This window comes from Pseudophryne corroboree, chromosome 5 (genome assembly GCF_028390025.1).
Source record: "Pseudophryne corroboree isolate aPseCor3 chromosome 5, aPseCor3.hap2, whole genome shotgun sequence".
NCBI lineage: Eukaryota > Metazoa > Chordata > Amphibia > Anura > Myobatrachidae > Pseudophryne > Pseudophryne corroboree.
Window position 1 is genome coordinate 693,456,441 of NC_086448.1, and position 18,248 is coordinate 693,474,688.

The following is an 18,248-nucleotide window of genomic DNA, read 5'->3' on the forward strand; positions in this document are numbered from 1 at the left end:
TGCTCCTCCCCTCCCCCCCCCCCCAAATATTAAGAGCAGTGCCGTAATTAAGCATGTTAGCGCTGAGTGCAAGAAACGGCATTGGTGCCCCCCCCCCCCACACATGCAAGATAGGGGCAGTGCTCGCCGAAGTCGCGTGAAAAATATATAGGGGTGTGGCCACAAAATAATACCAATTCATACTACGGTGCACAGTAGTCTCCATTATTCAAATTATGCTGCACAGTAGCACCACTACCCCAGGTAGAGCCCCTTTTACACATTACAGCAGACAGTCCCCCTTTTTACACATTACGGCAGACATCGTCCCTCTTTTAACACATTACAGCAGACATCGTCCCCCTTTTTACACATTACGGCAGACAGCGTCCCCTTTTTTTACACATTACGGCAGGCAGCGTCCCCCTTTTTTACACATTACGGCAGACAGCGTCCCCTTTTTACATATTACGGCAGACAGCGTCCCCTTTTTTACACAGTACGGCAGACAGCGTCCCCCTTTTTACACATTACGGCAGACAGCGTCCCCTTTTACACATTACAGCAGACAGCGTCCCCCTTTTTACACATTACGGCAGACGGTGTCCCCCTTTTTACACATTGTGGCAGCCAGTCCCCCTTTTTACACATTACGGCAGACGGTGTCCCCCTTTTTACACATTGCGGCAGAAAGGATAGTGAAAGAGAGAGAGAGAGGGGGAGAGAGATAGATACTTACCATATCACCGCTGGCAGTCAGGCTCCTCGTGCTTGCAGCTTTCCTCGGTGCAGGCAGGGGAGAAGGAGGAGGAGGGAGGGGGACTGGAGCCGCAGCAGCGCTATGTAATTGGTAGTAGCGCCGCTGCAGCAGTCCCCTCTCCTTCCGTATAGGCTGCCCGGAGCCGCTGTGAATGCTGGGATGGAGGCACACAGCAGAGGCGGCATGTAATGAGTCAATTTGACTCATTACATGCCGCTGACCGTTGTGCCCTCAGGGCAACTGCGCGTGTGTGCCAGGCACACCTGGCACACACGTAGTTACGGCACTGATTAAGAGCCGCCAGTGTACTACTACACTTCCTCCCTCCCCACAGCCCTCTGTCCACTTCCAGGGCCCTCCTCTGCCCTGCCCCCAGCTCCAGCCAATACAAGGTGTGGCTAGTTACTGTGGGCTGGCACATACTCTGGGACCAGCCCTGCGACCTTCTCACCTCCCACTTCATATGTTTCTCCTCTCTTCCCCTTTGTCCTTTCTCCCCTTACCCCCCCCCCCCCCGCATTACCCATCTTCCCCCTAGATAGATTGAAAGATATATCTATCTATCTCTGTCAGGTAGGTGGCGTGGCGGGTAAGTCCAGCTGCCCAAGAGGAGGTGACATTCAGCAATTTAGGGGCACCAAAATGGAAGGATATCTTGGCTCCCCCAGCCTAAAAATAATGTGGGGCCCCTGCATGCTTGGACTGAATTATCCTGGTATGCAGTTGGGAGGCAATGTGACTAATGAGTAGCATGTGTGATTAACCTCTTCCATACTGGGGTATTTCATACCTTAATAACCATACTAAGTTTCACATTTGGTATGGGTGTCAGTTACACTATGAGTAATGTATCTACTTTATAATTCAACCATAGACTGCACTCTAGTGCAGCCTATCCTACAGAATGCATGAAGGGCATAGTGGCGGCACAATTTTCGGCCTTTCTCCAAACACTGCAAGATATATAGAGGCGACCTTTATTTAACAGCATTCAGTCAATGATGTTCAGGAGGATCGGACAGGTTTAATAGCCAAACAATCCTGCCAGTTTTTCAGCCATTTTCAGCCTGAGAATGATTATCGTCAGCTGTTCACTTTTTTTTAGATTGTGTCTTTCAAGCCTTTGTTTTTATAGTACAGGCGGGAAAACAGGGTTTTCTTTGATTCTCACCAACATACTTTCATAAAATTACTGAAACCATCAAAATATTTTTACTTTTTTATCAGTACGTGCAACTATCTGTACTTGACGCAAGCATTGAAGAAGCTACAGTATAGGGCCAGGAACAAAGATACATAGTTAATTTATTTATTTGTATTATTAATTATGCTGCAACTGTGCAAGGTGCAAAACACCTGTGTACTAATGTCTTTACAGTGGGCATGAAGGAAATCCTGACAACGTACATTCTGTGTGACAGCCGCACACGGGCCCTCATTCCGAGTTGTTCGGTCGCTAGCTGCTTTTAGCAGCCATGCAAATGCTAAGGCGCCGCCCTCTGTGAGTGTATTTTAGCTTAGCAGAAGTGCGAACGAAAGGATCGCAGTGCAGCCACAAAAAAAGATTGTGCAGTTTCTGAGCAGCTCCAGACCTACTCAGCGCTTGCGATCACTTAAGACTATTTAGTTTCTGTTTTGACGTCACGAACACGCCCTGCATTCTGCCAGCCACGTCTGCGTTTCCCCCGGCACGCCTGCGTTTGTATCTGACACGCCTGCGTTTTTCCACACACTCAAAGAAAACGGTCAGTTACCACCCAGAAACGCCCACTTCCTGTCAATCACTCTGCGGCCAGCAGTGCGACTGAAAAGCTTCGCTAGACCTTGTGTGAAACTACTACGGCTGTTGTGAAAGTACGTCACGCGTGCGCATTGCGGCACTTACGCATGCGCAGAAGTGCCGCTTTTTTGACTAAACGCTGCACTGCGTCCGAAAACAGCTAGCGAACAACTCGGAATGACCACCACATTTTTTATGAAACCCATTTAAAATGCATAACAGTGCCTTCCAGATTGGCTGGCATGGTCTATTGTGTTTATATTTTTCTTACTATGGGCGTAATTCCAAGTTGATCGCAGCAGGAAATTTTTTAGCAGTTGGGCAAAACCATGTGCACTGCAGGTGTGGCAGATATAACATTTGCAGAGAGAGTTAGATTTGGGTGGGTTATTTTATTTCTGTGCAGGGTAAATACTGGCTGCTTTATTTTTACACTGCAAATTAGATTGCAGATTGAACACACCACACCCAAATCTAACTCTCTCTGCACATGTTATATCTGCCTCCCCTGCAGTGCACATGGTTTTGCCCAATTGCTAACAGAATTCCTGCTGCGATCAACTTGGAATTACCCCCTATGTTATTTTTCATTGTTTAGTTTACTTATAACAGCAATAATAGAATAGAATAGCGGGAAGGGTGCTCGTTGTGTAACGTATTCCCTACACAAAGTTTACAATAAAGCCACTGTAAGAATAATGTTGTCGTCATTCCAAGGATCATAATGATAGAACTTCCTCACACCAGAAGCCTTTTTTGACCTCTAATTAAATATGATCAACCTGTTTTGCTGCACATTACATAGAATTCTTAATAATTCACAATAGTTTCTTCCCCAGTGGAGCTCACATGCAAAGTGTACTGCATCTGTGGCCACATGCTTGAAAATAGATGCAACATTTCTGCCTGTATTCAGAGTTGAGCATATCTACGTGACTGCATGGTCCCTACATATGCTTTGTGAGAGCAGCTTTATCAGTACCAACCTTATGCTGGGTGCAGAACATATGTTTGACGTCAGCTGGACCTCTGACTATGCTCGCCTCTGAATAGCCTGCCATTCCTTATTCACACTGGCAGAGGTGGATTGGGAACTGGAAGTGGCCTCATATAGGCAGCACCAAAGATATACCGTGTAACCATGGCGGTAGCACCAACCCTCACATGTCAACAAACTAACAGGCCCCACATGTGACCATTGGGGACAGTTTGCTCTATATCATACTGCTATGGGTTGGGTTCGGGATACTGGCGGTCGGGATCCCAGCGGGGAGCATGCTGATGCCGGGATCCCGGCCAGCAGGGTGGCGAGTGCACCCACGAGTGGGAAAAGTCCTCGACCCCCTGCCCCCTCTGGCATTCTGGCAGCCGGGATTCCGACCGCCGGGATCGTGACTACATCCCATTGCTATACCTTATAACTAGTTATTTTCTATTGGAATTTGTGATAATATTCCGTTTCATTTTATATATATATATATATATATATATATACAGGGGCGGATCCAGAAGAAAATGATAGGGGGGCACCATGGAAGGGGCAAGTACATTTGCGTGCGGCTTCGGTGCATGTGAGGTGGCACTTCTTATACAATGCCCACAGTTGTAGCGCTCATTATGCAATGTCCACTGTACTGGTAGTGCCCCTTATATAGACCCCATAGTAGTGGTGCCCCTTATGCAATGCCCGTATTGCCCCCAGTAGTAATGTTGCCTGTAGTAATGCCCCCAATCATTTAGCGCCCTAGTAGTTATGCCCCCAGTGGTATTGCCCCTGCAGTTATGACCCCAGTAGTTTACCCCCGCCCCTTTAGTTTAGCCTCCCAGTGGTAATGCCCCCAGTAGTTTGCCTGCTTATAGTTTAGCCACCAGTAGTAATGCCCCCCTGTAGTTTGCCCCATTGTAGTTTAGCCCCTGTAGTTATGCCCCCAATAGTTTGGCCCCAGTAGTTTGGCCCCTGTAGTTATGCCCCCAGTAGTTTGGCCCCCCTGTAGTTTAGCCCCCAAGTAGTAATGCCCCTGTAGTTACGCCGCCAGTAGTAATGCCCTCCTGTAGTTTGCCCCCAGTAGTTAGCCCCTTTGTAGTTGGCCCCCAGTAATAATGTCCCCCAGTAGTTTGCCCCCAGTAGATGTCCCCCAGTAGATGCCCCCCAGTAATAATTTCCTCCAGTAGTTTGCCCCCCAGTAGTAATGCCCTCTAGGTGTTTGCCCCCAATATATGACCCCCCAGTAGTAATGCCCCAGTAGATGCCCCCAGTAATAATGCCCCCAGTTGTAATACACCCAGTAGATGCCACCAGTAATAATGTCCCCCAGTAGTTTGCCCCCAGTAGATGCCCCCCAGTAAAAATGTCCCCCAGTAGCTGCCCCCAATAGATGACCCCCCAGTAGTAATGCCCCCAGTAATAATGCCCCCCCAGTAGTAATGCCCCTTGTTGATGCCCCCCCAGTAGTAATGTCCCCCAGTAGATGCCCCCCAGTAAAAATGTCCCCCAGTAACTGCCCCCCGTAGTAATGCCCCCAGTAGATGACCCCCCAGTAGTAATGCCCCCAGTAGATGTCCCCCAGTAATAATGCCCCCAGTAGTATTGCCCCTTGTTGATGCCCCCCCCCCACCAGTAGTAATGTCCCCCCGTAGTCTGCCCCCAGTAGATGCCCCCGCTGCACAAAGGAAGAAAAAAGACATCATACTTACCGAGCCCCGTTCCCGCTTCCAGACCGCTGCAGTACTCCTCTCTTGGCGCCCGCTCCTCAGCACTATGAGAGAGACGTCATGACTGACGTCTCTCCCATAGCATACGCCGCACAGTGACAGCGCCGGAAGCCGGAGCTCAGTACTGAGCTCCGGCTTTCGGTGAGGAGAGATTGGCGCCCACTGGTAACACAATCTCAGCGGGCGCCCGTCATCTCCCTGTGTGGCGCCGGGGGGACGACGACGGAGGCCGACGACGGAGGCCACAAATGACAGGGGGGGCACGGGCCGGAGTGCCCCCCCCCCCCCCCTGGATCCGCCACTGTGTATATATAGTCCCAAATATGCAACAGTAGACGATTGGCGGCACTCACAGCTCGAGAATGAAACTCAGGTTTCTCCTTATTGTGTCAACGTTTCAATGTTTGTATTAAAACACTTCATCAGGACCTGAAATCAGGACATTGAAACGTTGACACAATAAGGGGAATCCTGTGTTTCATTCTGTTTTATATATATATATATATGTGTGTGTGTGTGTGTGTATGTGTGTGTGTATGTGTGTATATATATATATATATATATACATACACACACACATACACATACAGAATATATAAAATATGAGAAGAAAGTGGAGGGCGCAGGTGTATGTAACAAGTATAAACACTTTTGTTAAAGGTAAAAGCTCACATACATCTTAGTAAGCGATCACCGGCTCGGCCTCCTTACTTAATGCCGCCTCCGGATAGAGTGCATCCACGGGTCACCGCGCCATGTGTATCAAGCACCAACAGTCCAAACTCCCGGGCACCGTGACATGCAGGTTGATGTCACCGCATCTAGCCACGGCCAACGCATTTCGTCACAGACTTCTTCACGGGGTGGGACCCCAGAGCGGGAGGCCGACTTCTGCACTTTGCTCAGGTTTGGAACTCGACCACTTCAGACGTCTGGGTGCTAGAAGTTGTCTCTCACGGGTACGCCATCTCGTTCAAGGGACGTCCCCCACAACAGTATTTCACCACGGACCTACCATCAGATCCGACAAAGGCGCAAATTTTACAAACTCTGGTCAGTTCTCTCCTTCACTCAGGAGGGAATGTGCCGGTTCCACAGTCCCAAAGGAGCAGAGGTTACTACTCGTCCCTGTTTATTGTTCCGAAGCCCAACAGGTCACATTGACCTATTCTCAACCTCAAATCTTTAAACAAATTTGTGAGAGTGTCCAAGTTTCACATGGAAACTTTGCAGTTGGTTGTTCTAGCCATGGAACCTGGGGACTATATGGTTTCCCTGGATATACAGGATGCGTTTCTGCATATTCATATTGCCACTTCGCATCAGCAGTTCTTGCAGTTTGCTATTGGCAACCAACATTACCAAGTTCTGGCTCTACTGGTTGGACTGGCTCATCTCTGTCGCCAGGGTATACGTATCCTGCCATACTTGGACGATCTACAGTGGCCTTCCTGCAGTCTCACGGTTGGCTGATAAATTGGAACAAGTCCTCCCTCACTCCATCACAAAGAATGGTACAACTGGGAGCACTCCTAGATACTTACAGTCAACGACTGTACCTATCACCACACAAGGTTCTGAAACTACAGAACAGAATATGTCACTTCCTTCACCATCCTCGGGGGTCAATACACTCTGCTATGCAAATTCTCGGCCTAATGGTGTCATCTTTCGACGTGGTCATGTACGCTCAGTTTCACTCCCGCCCTCTGCAACATCTGATCCTCTTCAAGTGGATTGGCCACCCACATTGAATCAGACCTCAAATGATCTCTTTGACAACGGAGGTTCGCCTGTTGCTGTCCTGGTGGATCCAGGACCAGCGACTAAGCATGGGCCGTCCCTTCTGGATTCCCAACTGGTTCCTGCTGACAATGGATGCCAGTCTTCGGGGGCTGGGGAGAAGCGACAGAGCATCACTCGTTTCAGGGACGATGGTCCAGGGAAAAGTCCCTCCTGCCAATCAATGTACTGGAGTTGAGAGCAGTATTCAATGCATTGATCCTAGCCCGTCCCCTCCTGCAGGACAGACCAGTTCAGGTTCAGTCAGACAATGCCACCACAGTGGCTTATATCAACTCTTTTCTTACTGGCTATTGCTTCCCAAGTTTCGGACTTGGGAGCACTATCCGGATATCCTCCTTTCTTGATTTTCCACCATGACAGAGCGGTTCTCCAAACTAGACCTGGTTACCTTCCTAGGGTGGTGTCCTCTTTTCACATGAATCAAGAGATTGTGGTCCCAGCCTTTATGTTTTTGGAATTGTCGGCTAAGGAACTTTCTTTGGATGTAGTTAGGTCTATACATATCTATGTGGAACGTTCTGCCTCTGTTAGACGCTCTGATGCCCTTTTTGTTCTTTTTGGATTTCACAAGCGTGGCTGGGCTGCTAATAAGCTGACGCTAGTCAGATGAATTAGAATGGTCATTGCACATGTTTACTCTTGAGCTGACTTTCCAATGCCAGCTTCAATTTCTGCCCATTCTACTCGGTCTGTAGGACCTTCTTGGGCGGCATGCCATGGGGTGTCCGCTGAACAATTGTGCAAGGTGGCTGCGTGGTCTTCGGTACACACGTTTCTTATGTTTTATGCCTTAGATACATTCACCTCCCAGGATTCTTCCTTTGGACGCCGGATACGCTTATCCGCTCAGGCGCGTCCCCACCCTTGAAGTACTGCTTTGCGACATCCCTGATGTTTCCCTGTGGAAACCCTATGTACCTTGCTGCAGAAAAGGAGAGTTATGGTAGACTTACCTTTGTTAACTCTCTTTCTGCAAAGAGAGTTAACAAAGGTCCACCTGACACATCTGGCCTCTCTAGATTTTTTGTGGCAATGGCGTCTGGTTCCTTTCTCCTGTCATCTTGAATCTTACTTCTCTCCTTTCTGCTTCCTGCATTGAGCTGGTTAACAAAACTGAAGTGTCTGTGCCTTGAGGAGGCCGGGTATTAGGGAGGGAAGCTGAGCATCTTGGGCTTTAATTGTATGGTGCCCAGATTCCTGATCCACCACTACAACCCCAATGTTTTCCTGTGGAAACCCCAATGTTTCCCTGTGGACCCTATGTGCTTCACAAAAAGAGAGTTAACAAATGTAAGTCTACCATAACTCTTCTGATAGACGCAAAGTCCCAGGGCCCAGATTGATCATGCCTTGGTGAGTGATAAATTGCACAGTGTTAAAGTATCAACCAATCGGCTCCTAACTGTCATTTTTCAAACACAGCCTGTAACATGGCAGTTAGAAGCTGCAATATTATATATATATATATATATATATATATATATATATATATCTATCTATCTTACATGCCTATTATTTTTGTTATATATTAGTATTATTTAGTATGTACTGAGCAGAAATGTTTGATGCAGTGCTGTTCACAAATTAAATCATTTTTCAATGATTCCATTGACAGATCTGTAAGAAATCCAGATGACCGCGAAGCTCGTTTCTCTATGCATTTGGCAAGTTCATTTGCAGGAATCGGCTTTGGGAATGCGGGGGTACATCTCTGGTGAGTCGTGGCACATCCAGTGTACGTCCATTGTGTACTTTATACATTTTCAGTGTGTCCTGTAGTAAGAAAATGTAATGTGGAATTTGTCCCATCTGTCAGTCATATGGTAATTGACAGTAGTATGAAGGTGATTTATTCAGAAAAAATAATGAAGAAAGTATGAATCCAACAGACAAAACTATTCAACTCTCTGTGGGGCCTATTTATCAAGAATCACATTTGCAATGCACTCTGGACATGATATTAGCACCCACTACTGCGTTGCAGTATGCAAATCCTATAGCAGGATGCAACAATCTACACCTGCAGGCAGAGCCGGATTAAGGCTATGGGGGGCCCGGGGCACTTCAGACCGTCAGGCCCCTAATAAAGAGGCAGGCCGATGAATCATATGATTACATACTGCCATCTTTGACTGGTGTATATATATATATATATATATATATGTGTGTGTGTGTGTGTGTGTGTGTATACACACACACATATATATATATATATAGATATATCTACATACATATACACAGATATATACATATATACACATATATATATATATATATATACACACACACACACACACACATATATATATATTCACATACAGTATATATATATATATATATATATATATATACATGCCTAACATTCTAATTTCATTAAGTTGCAATATAGCCAACCTTACTTTATGCTCTCTGGCTGGCTAGCAGACAGGGAGCTGTGACCACGGACACAGCAGGAGAGCTCCAACTAGCAGCACACATCCTCCGCGCACCGGGCGGCTCCACGCGCTGACGCTGCTGCCAGGGATCCTTTCTCCTCCCTCCACACAGGCTGCTGCTGCTTCAAATGTTATGCCCTATACGGATTTACAGCTTCGGCGCTGTACTGCCAGCGTGCAGTGAGGAGCTGGACACGGGAGTGGAGCAGTGCACAGCAGATCGGATCTATAAGAGATCCGATCTGTGCCACTGTGTCGGGGGGCCCTTTTAAACAGGGGGGCCCAGGGTTACTTACCCCCGGGGCACCCCCCTTAATCCGGCTCTGCCTGCAGGGGCAGCAGTTCTGAAAGGAGCCCGTCCCTGCGATGTGTTCAGCATGGTGGCGACTCTCCTGCACATGCGTGGTCCCGCTGACGTCGGAGGAACCCTCTGCTAGCTAATTGAGATGTATAGCCCATTGGCTATAATTGGTAATGCCATCTTCGGTTGCTGGGGCCAAATTTGTGAATGCTTCACATTCCAGGGCTTGGTATATATGACATCATCGCAACCCGTACAGAAAATTAGGAGGGTGGCAGCTGCAGTCTGGAATGGAGGGATCTCCGATATCTACTGCGGTCGCTCAGTAATACATTTGTGTGATACTAAATATTTGGGGTTACTCCCCCGAAAATGGGTGTTTGTCCGATAGAAAGGATCCGACATCTGAGTATTCAATGAGCGGGCAAATCCGACAGGATTTGGCAATTGTTTACACGGAAAAGGAGGGTTTTTGATCCTGCACCAACCTAGATTCAAAATACGTTGGTAATCATATAGAGGCCAGAAATGGACAATGATTTTTGGAAATTCCTATCTGTCCGTATGGCGGTGCGCCCAGAGTCAAAGAAAAACAATTGTATATGCACAAGGAGAAAAGTATGACTCTCTTGTTTGGGCGCACTCTTATTTCAGTCTCTAAGTGTTAATTGATAAGTGATGTGCCTAACAGTTAATAATGTAGTCTTTATTTCTGCTCTTTAAAATACTTGGGAACTCAGCAAGACACATAAAACATAAGTAACCATTGATATGCAAAATGGGAGATATGTCTTCCAAAATTGTGAAATGTTCAGATCTTAATTATGCGTGGATAAATGCATATCGGAAGATAGCTACGTACTATGCTGCTTCCGTCTGCCAAAGATCTGTACAAACTGTGTTTGTATTAATGCACCCTGAGTTGGGTTAAATTCGTGAGTGGGAGAGCCCACACACTAATTGGCAATTCTAATAATCAACCACTATCATGGATAAGTTGTGACGAATGAAGGTTCAAAAGGTAGTAGAATTGAGTATAAGTGGTGATACTGCTGTTGGTGTTGTTTCTATAGGGAAGGGAATCTTCCTACTTCACTGGGTATTCCCTAGTAGTCGCCCGTCTAGGTACTGACCCAGCCCACCTCCGTTTAGCTTCCAAGATCGGACGAGATTGGGCGTGAACGCAGGGGTATGGTCGTAGGAAGGTTTGACCCTATACCACCAATGAGAGTGCACCGAAATGGAAGGATTGAATCCTCCTCAGAAAGTAATAATGATAAGACTGCGTGGGGAAGGGGATAGCAGCAGAGCCGGCCATAGGCATAGGCAAACTAGGCAATTGCCTAGGGCATTTGATATGCCTAGGGGCATCAGCAGCTTCTGCTGATTAAAATGATATGCGGCATGCCTATATTCTGTATGTAGCATTTCATATGCAGATACAGCCACAGTCTTACACAATATATAGGCATGCTGCATATCAGTTTAATCAGCAGAAGCTGCTTGTGCATCCTAGCCACATAACAATGCAAATAAGATGCATTTTCATTAAAAAAGTGCCCGATGTTAGCATTGATGCAAGATTTGTGAGGACACATCTGTATCCAAGCAGAGGCAGAGGTCACAGTGTTAGTGGAAGTGTGAGTGCTGTGTGCATGTGAGTGGGTTGGTTGTGCAGTAGTGTTCGGAATATGTGTAAGGGGCATTATGTGTGTCATGTAAAAATGCATTAATAATGTGCAACATATGTGTAAAGGGCCACTATGTGTGTCATTATGTGTATAAGGGCATTAATAATGTGCAGCATATGTGTAACAGGGTACTACTGTATGTGTGTCATTATGTGTATAGGGGCACTAATAATTTGCAGCAAATGTGTAGGGGCACTATGTGTGTCATTATGTGTATAAGGGCATTAATAATGTGTGGCATATGTGTAAGGGACATTATGTGTAAAAGGGCATTAATAAAGGTTGTCATAATGTGTAAGGTGCATTATGTTTATAAGGACATTAATGTGTCTCATATGTGTAAAGGGCATTACTGTGTGGAATTGTGTATAAATGCATTACTAATGTGTGGCATTATGTGTATAAGGTGCTCTACTGTGTGGCGTTGCATATAGAAAGGGCACTACTGTGTCGTCTAATGTGAATAAAGAGCAATAAGGTGTGGTGTAATGTGAATAAGGAGCAATTCAGTGTGATGTAATGTGAATAAGGGGCTCTACTGTGAGGAGTAATGTTTATAAGGTAAAGTGATACTACTGTGGGATGCAATATGAATTATGGACACTATCACAAGATAAAATGTGAATAAAGTTGCAGTACTGTGTGGCGTAATTGGAATTGGGGTTACTATTGTGTGGCCATGCCCCTTCCCAGCAAGAAGATGCCCCTTTTTGGGCTGTGCGTCAAATGTGCGAACTGTTCCTATTTAAAATATAGGGGGTACAAGGACTGCTATGGGTGAGGGGTGATGGTTCTGGGAAAGAGGTGCAAGGTCAGAGGCAGAACCAGCGGTGGTGCTAGGGGGCACCAGCCAAAATCTTGCCTAGGGCATCATATTGGTTAGGGCCGGCTCTGGATAGCAGCAGTTAGGTAGGTGTGAATCTGCTGTCCACGTTAGACTGAAGAGACGTATCTCCTGAGGGGGCACGCTCCCCAGAATCGTGGATGAGAGTTCACAGAAGGAAGAGAAGCAAAGCAAGAAGATAATTGCAGGATGGTGGAGATGTTGAAATGGACAATTGAATTATATTACTACATTTCACTACTATATTTACTACAACCCCGCCCCCAGGGTCAGTCATTGGCCGACAGCAATTATAGGGGTCTTTAAATACTCAGGCACTTGACACGTATGAGCTGCTCAGAATGGAAGTGAACAAGCGGGTGAAATGCGTTTTCCTCATGGGCACCTGCCTGTCTGACATTTGAATGGGTGATATTTAATGCCTTATTGATTCAGATTTCATGCTTTAGCAGAATATTTCTGTACCTTTGATAGAATATGTGTCACCAATATTGCTGGTATTTCCAGCTAGGCTGATTACATATGTGTGTACTCTCATATGTGGGTACATTGTGATACAACTTTGTGATAGGGGCGGGTAATTTGTGGCTCCGCATTTTCTGCGGGCACCCCGTCTGCCTACCGATTGAAGGGGTGACACTTAACACTTATTTGCGTTATTGTATTAAGTCTAATGCTCTAGCAAAATATTGTGTGTTTCAGAAATTATCCCTGCTATTTATATTGCTGGTATTCCCAGTTAATGAGCATAGCATATCTACCTAATTCCTTGTTCAAATACATTGTGAATTACCTGTGGGCACCTGCCTGCCTGACATTTGAATGGATGATATTTAATGTCTCATTGATTCAGATTTTATGCTTTAGCAGAATATTTTTGTACCTTTGAAAGAATCTTTGTCACCAATATTGCTGGTACTTCCAGCTGGGCTGTATTGCATATGTGTGTACCCTCTCACGTGGGCACACTGTGATACAACTTTGTGATAGGGGCGGGCAATTTGTGGCTCAGCATTTTCTGCGGGAACCCCGTCTGCCTACCGTTTGAAGGGGTGACACCCAACACTCATCTGCTGTTTTTCATTAAGCCCTGATGCACTAGCAAAATATTGTGTTTTTCAGAAAATATTCTTGCTATTTATATTGCTGGTATTCCCAGTGAATGAGCATAGCATATCTACTTTGTTTAAGTACATTGTGAAATATTATTTCCTCACATCTCATGAAACAGGGACAGGTGGTGTGCGATCTCGCAATTAGTCTGCCTCAGGCATTTTCAAACTGTGTGTATTATGTTCTTGTTTTCTAAGGGCATGTCACCTAAGTGATTATTACATAGGGGATAATCTATTTGCCTCACACATTAGTTCTTGCTAAAAAAAGCAATAATTGTTTTGACAGAATAATTCTCTGCCACGATCACAAGTGACATGTAAAGTTTTAAGGGATCCACTGTAATATAATTCAATTGTCCATTTCAACATCTCCACCATCCTGCAATTATCTTCTTGCTTTGCTTTTCTTCCTACTTTTCTTCCTTCTGTGAACTCTCATCCACGATTCTGGGGAGCGTGCTTCCTCAGGAGATACGTCTCTTCAGTCTAACGTGGACAGCAGATTCACACCTACCTAACTGCTGCTATCCCCCTTCCCCACGCAGTCTTATCATTATTACTTTTCTGAGGAGGATTCAATCCTTCCATTTCGGTGCACTCTCATTGGTGGTATAGGGTCAAACCTTCCTACGACCATACCCCTGCGTTCACGCCCAATCTCGTCCGATCTTGGAAGCTAAACGGAGGTGGGCTGGGTCAGGACCTAGACGGGCGACTACTAGGGAATACCCAGTGAAGTAGGAAGATTCCCTTCCCTATAGAAACAACACCAACAGCAGTATCACCACTTATACTCAATTCTACTACCTTTTGAACCTTCATTCGTCACAACTTATCCATGATAGTGGTTGATTATTAGAATTGCCAATTAGTGTGTGGGCTCTCCCACTCACGAATTTAACCCAACTCAGGGTGCATTAATACAAACACAGTTTGTACAGATCTTTGGCAGACGGAAGCAGCATAGTACGTAGCTATCTTCCGATATGCATTTATCCACGCATAATTAAGATCTGAACATTTCACAATTTTGGAAGACATATCTCCCATTTGGCATATCAATAGTTACTTATGTTTTAAGTGTCTTGCTGAGTTCCCCTGTATTTTAAAGAGCAGAAATAAAGACTACACTATTAACTGTTAGGCACATCACTTATCAATTAACACTTAGAGACTGAAATAAGAGTGCGCCCAAACAAGAGTCATACTTTTCTCCTTGACAATGCCAATCCAACTTTTTTTAAAGTTGGATTGACATTGTCGGAACCAGGGGGCCAAAACCCGTCGGATTTGGCAGCGGAATCTGACAAAACACGTGGATCCGCGGCTAATCCGCCGATCCACATGCTTTCCGACAAGTCTGGATTGCCGACTTGTTGGAAAGGATTGAATAGGTCAGAACCCCTTCCGACAGACAGAAACTGACGTCTTTTCGACAAGACGGCAGTTTCCGACTTCAATTGAATACCCCCCTTAGAATATAACAAACTCAAAATTACAGGAATTATCCAATAGAGATAGGGGCTACTACAAATGACAGACATCCGAGTACCAATAATGGGGGTAATTCCAAGTTGATCGCAGCAGGAATTTTGTTAGCAGTTGGGCAAAACCATGTGCACTGCAGGGGGGGCTGATATAACATGTGCAGAGAGAGTTAGATTTGGGTGTGGTGTGTTCAAACTGCAATCTAAATTGCAGTGTAAAAATAAAGCAGCCAGTATTTACCCTGTACAGAAACAAAATAACCCACCCAAATCTAACACCCTCTACACATGTTATATCTGCCCCCCCTGCAGTGCACATGGTTTTGCCCAACTGCTAACAAAAATCCTGCTGCGATCAACTCAGAATTACCCCCAATGTCACAATTTACAAAAGCTCAACATCAAACATACAAATGTGTCTGCTGTTCTTGCTGCTAGCTGCGGCATTTGTGGGTTGTTTGCCGCAATTAGGATCCATAGGATTGCATGGGTGCGTACGTATGCATCACTATAACAACTGATTAGATGGAGAAGGAGTGGGGAATATATCTAGTTCCCACAAATATAAAATATTTGATTAAGGTAAAAATAATAATCAAAAATTATTTGAATTATGAAGAATAAGAATGTTGTGGGCTGCTATTATAGTGCACGCTAGATGCCCCCACAATGTGATTAAAGAAATATTGGGGGTCCTTCCGACCCGTTCGCACGCATCGGTTTTTCGCTGCGGTGCAAACGGGTGCGGAATGTGCATGCGCGGCGGGCGCAGTGCGCGACGTTGCCCGGCGACAGGGGTTGCCGGGTTACGTCGCGGCTACCGACGGAAGCGGTCGCAGCGGCGACCGCTAAGAAGATTGACAGGATGGAGGCATGGATGGGCGGATACTGACGGTTTGGAGCCGTTTTCGGGGAGTGGTGAGTATAACGCAGGCATGTCCAGGACAACGGAGGACGGAGGAGTGACGTCAAAGCCGGGCCCATCATCGCTGGATCCATCGCACAGGGTAAGTATGTCCAGGGCTAGTCTAGTTTTGCTTGAAAAATGTTTAGCTTAGCAGGACTGCACAAGCGATCGCAGCCCTGCTAAGCTAAAATACACTCCCCCATAGGCGTGGACTATTGATTGCAGCAGCAGCAGCAAAAAGTTGCTGGCTGCGATCAACTCTGAATGACCACCATTGTCCTCCTGATAATGTAAAAATAAAATTGTCTTCTTAATAGAATAATACCCTACTAACATCAATTCACTCATGCATATGCTATATACTATTTTACTGTTAGTTGTTTACTGTATACTATGTTTATTGCTGTTTATCAAAGGCGTGTGCAGCACAATTTTGAAAGAGAGTATGCATCCAAAAATGATTTTATTTTTTATTTTAAAGGCAAACATCCATCCATTCCTCATTAATCCCTTACATCATCAATCACCAATAACCCCTATCATCATTATTCTTCATTAACTCCTTTTCATCGTTCTCTTCATTCTTCATTGAGATCCTCATCCACAGAATGTTATCGACCCAAACACCCTCCCCCCTCAGTTTCCTGGACTGTTGTGCTGCTCTATAGGGCAAATGATCAGTTGCTGCTGTTTGCTCAGGGAGGAAGTGATCATTAACTCTAGAACAAGTTTATATTCCGCTCTGCTGAGCCTTGTTCACGACAGTATTCGGCGTCAAATAGAAGCCAGTGTCGGCAGTCAGAGCAGAGGGCTTATTACAGAGCTCAGCTGCTTCATTAAATAACAACAAGGTTTGGAGAAGGGAGCAGGGCCAGAAATTCGGGTGTGTAAATTGTCAGGGTTTGTGCCATACTTACCTACTTTGCTGCCCCCTCCTCCGGGAGGAGGCAGCGTTGCAGGTGCATGGGGGCGTGGCTGGCAGCAGGATGGGCGGTCCGGGGCGTGGCCAACAGGGTAGTGGACAGTCCGGGGGCGTGGCATCAGGATCGCGTCATTGTGGCTCCGCCCCCCGCTGTGCAGTGCCGAGAAAAGAGGCGCTGTATAGCGGGGGCGGAGCTACGATGATGTGATTCAGCGCGAATCGCGTCATTGGACCCCCTCGGACCACCCACTTGTTCTCTGCTGCGGGCGGCCGAGGAGGGTCGTGGAGGGGCAGCACGGAAAATGAGAGGCTTGCCCACCTTTCCGGGGGGCCGGGAGGGCCACCCGATTTTCGGGAGCCTCCCGGCCATTCTGGGAGGGTAGGCAAGTATGGTTTATGCTAGAGATAATAAAGGTGAAACCCCGAAATTAAGATGCCGCAGTTTCTTCTATAAGACAATAATAATACTATAATGAAGCATGCCTTTCTTTTGTTCCTAGTCATGGGATGTCCTATCCAATTGCAGGAATGGTGAAGAAATACAGAGCAAAAGATTACAATGTGGACCACCCACTAGTGGTAAATATATCTACAGTGTAATTTCAGGGCCCAGTTATGCCACATTCAGGGCCGGTGCAAGGTCTCTCGGCACCCTAGGCAAAACTTCTGCCTACTGCCCCTTCCCCCTACCTGCCCTTCAGGAGAAAGGCATACTGTTGCTCTCCCCCACCCCGTCTGTTGTATGGCTGCTCCCTTCTCCCCATCTCCCCAGCCTGTGTGGGCTCCAGCTGCCCCCCCCCCCCCCCCCCACCACTTTTTTAAATGTCTTCTGTTCTATCCCCTCCACCATCTGTGTGCATGCCAGCTACACCTCTCCGCCCCCCCCCCCCCCCCGCCTTCCCCAGACTGCTGCTCTCCCCCTCATTTATTATTAAATGCAGAGAGTGCGCTGTGCAGCCACCTTACCTGCAGGCTGCGATGCAGAGTTGGGACTGAGTAGTCTGTGAAAAAGCCTGGAATGAAGAGCAGTGCTCCATGTCACCCCCAGCCAGGACTCCAGGAGTTGTCAAAGTTACTGCCTGTGCCAGGTGGAGCTGGATGCTGCAATACAGGAGCTTGGCAGTCGCGGCTATTGTAGATACGAGTGCCAGGGGGAGTGCGGCTGCTATGAGATGTAGGACCACACTACCTTTTTCATGCAGCTGTAACAGGCCGCCCCTTCAGGTCCCGGCGCCCCTAGGCAGCTGCCTAAAGCTGCCTAGTGGAAGCTCCGGCCCTGGCCACATTCTAGGAATCATTTGGGAGTAAAGTAGAGATGTGCAGGTTCGGATTTACACGGATTTACTCGGATTTACCCAGATCTCAAAACGGTATCTTATTGGCTCTTAGATGTCACATGTTTTGGATAGCCAATTAGAAAAATCCGGATAAATCCGAACTTGCGTTAATTCTGGCATTAAGAACCGAGTAAATCCGATCCCGCACATCTCTACAATAAAGATGTTTCTA

At 46.5% G+C, this 18,248-nt stretch overlaps 1 protein-coding gene and 1 pseudogene across 7 annotated transcripts in view; one reads left to right on the forward strand and one right to left on the reverse strand.

The window, feature by feature from the left end:
• ADHFE1 (alcohol dehydrogenase iron containing 1) overlaps positions 1-18,248 on the forward strand; it is a 203,361-nt gene that overhangs the window by 139,304 nt on the left and 45,809 nt on the right. For 6 of the 7 annotated variants that reach the window (XM_063923831.1, XM_063923836.1, XM_063923837.1 and 3 more), the window contains 2 exons: positions 8,653-8,751; positions 17,240-17,318. In XM_063923831.1, coding sequence (XP_063779901.1) covers positions 8,653-8,751; positions 17,240-17,318 — 178 coding nt within the window. The remainder of the gene's footprint in view (positions 1-8,652; positions 8,752-17,239; positions 17,319-18,248) is intronic. The other variant, XM_063923832.1, reaches the window with a different exon arrangement.
• LOC134930243 (5S ribosomal RNA) lies at positions 10,858-10,976 on the reverse strand (annotated as a pseudogene).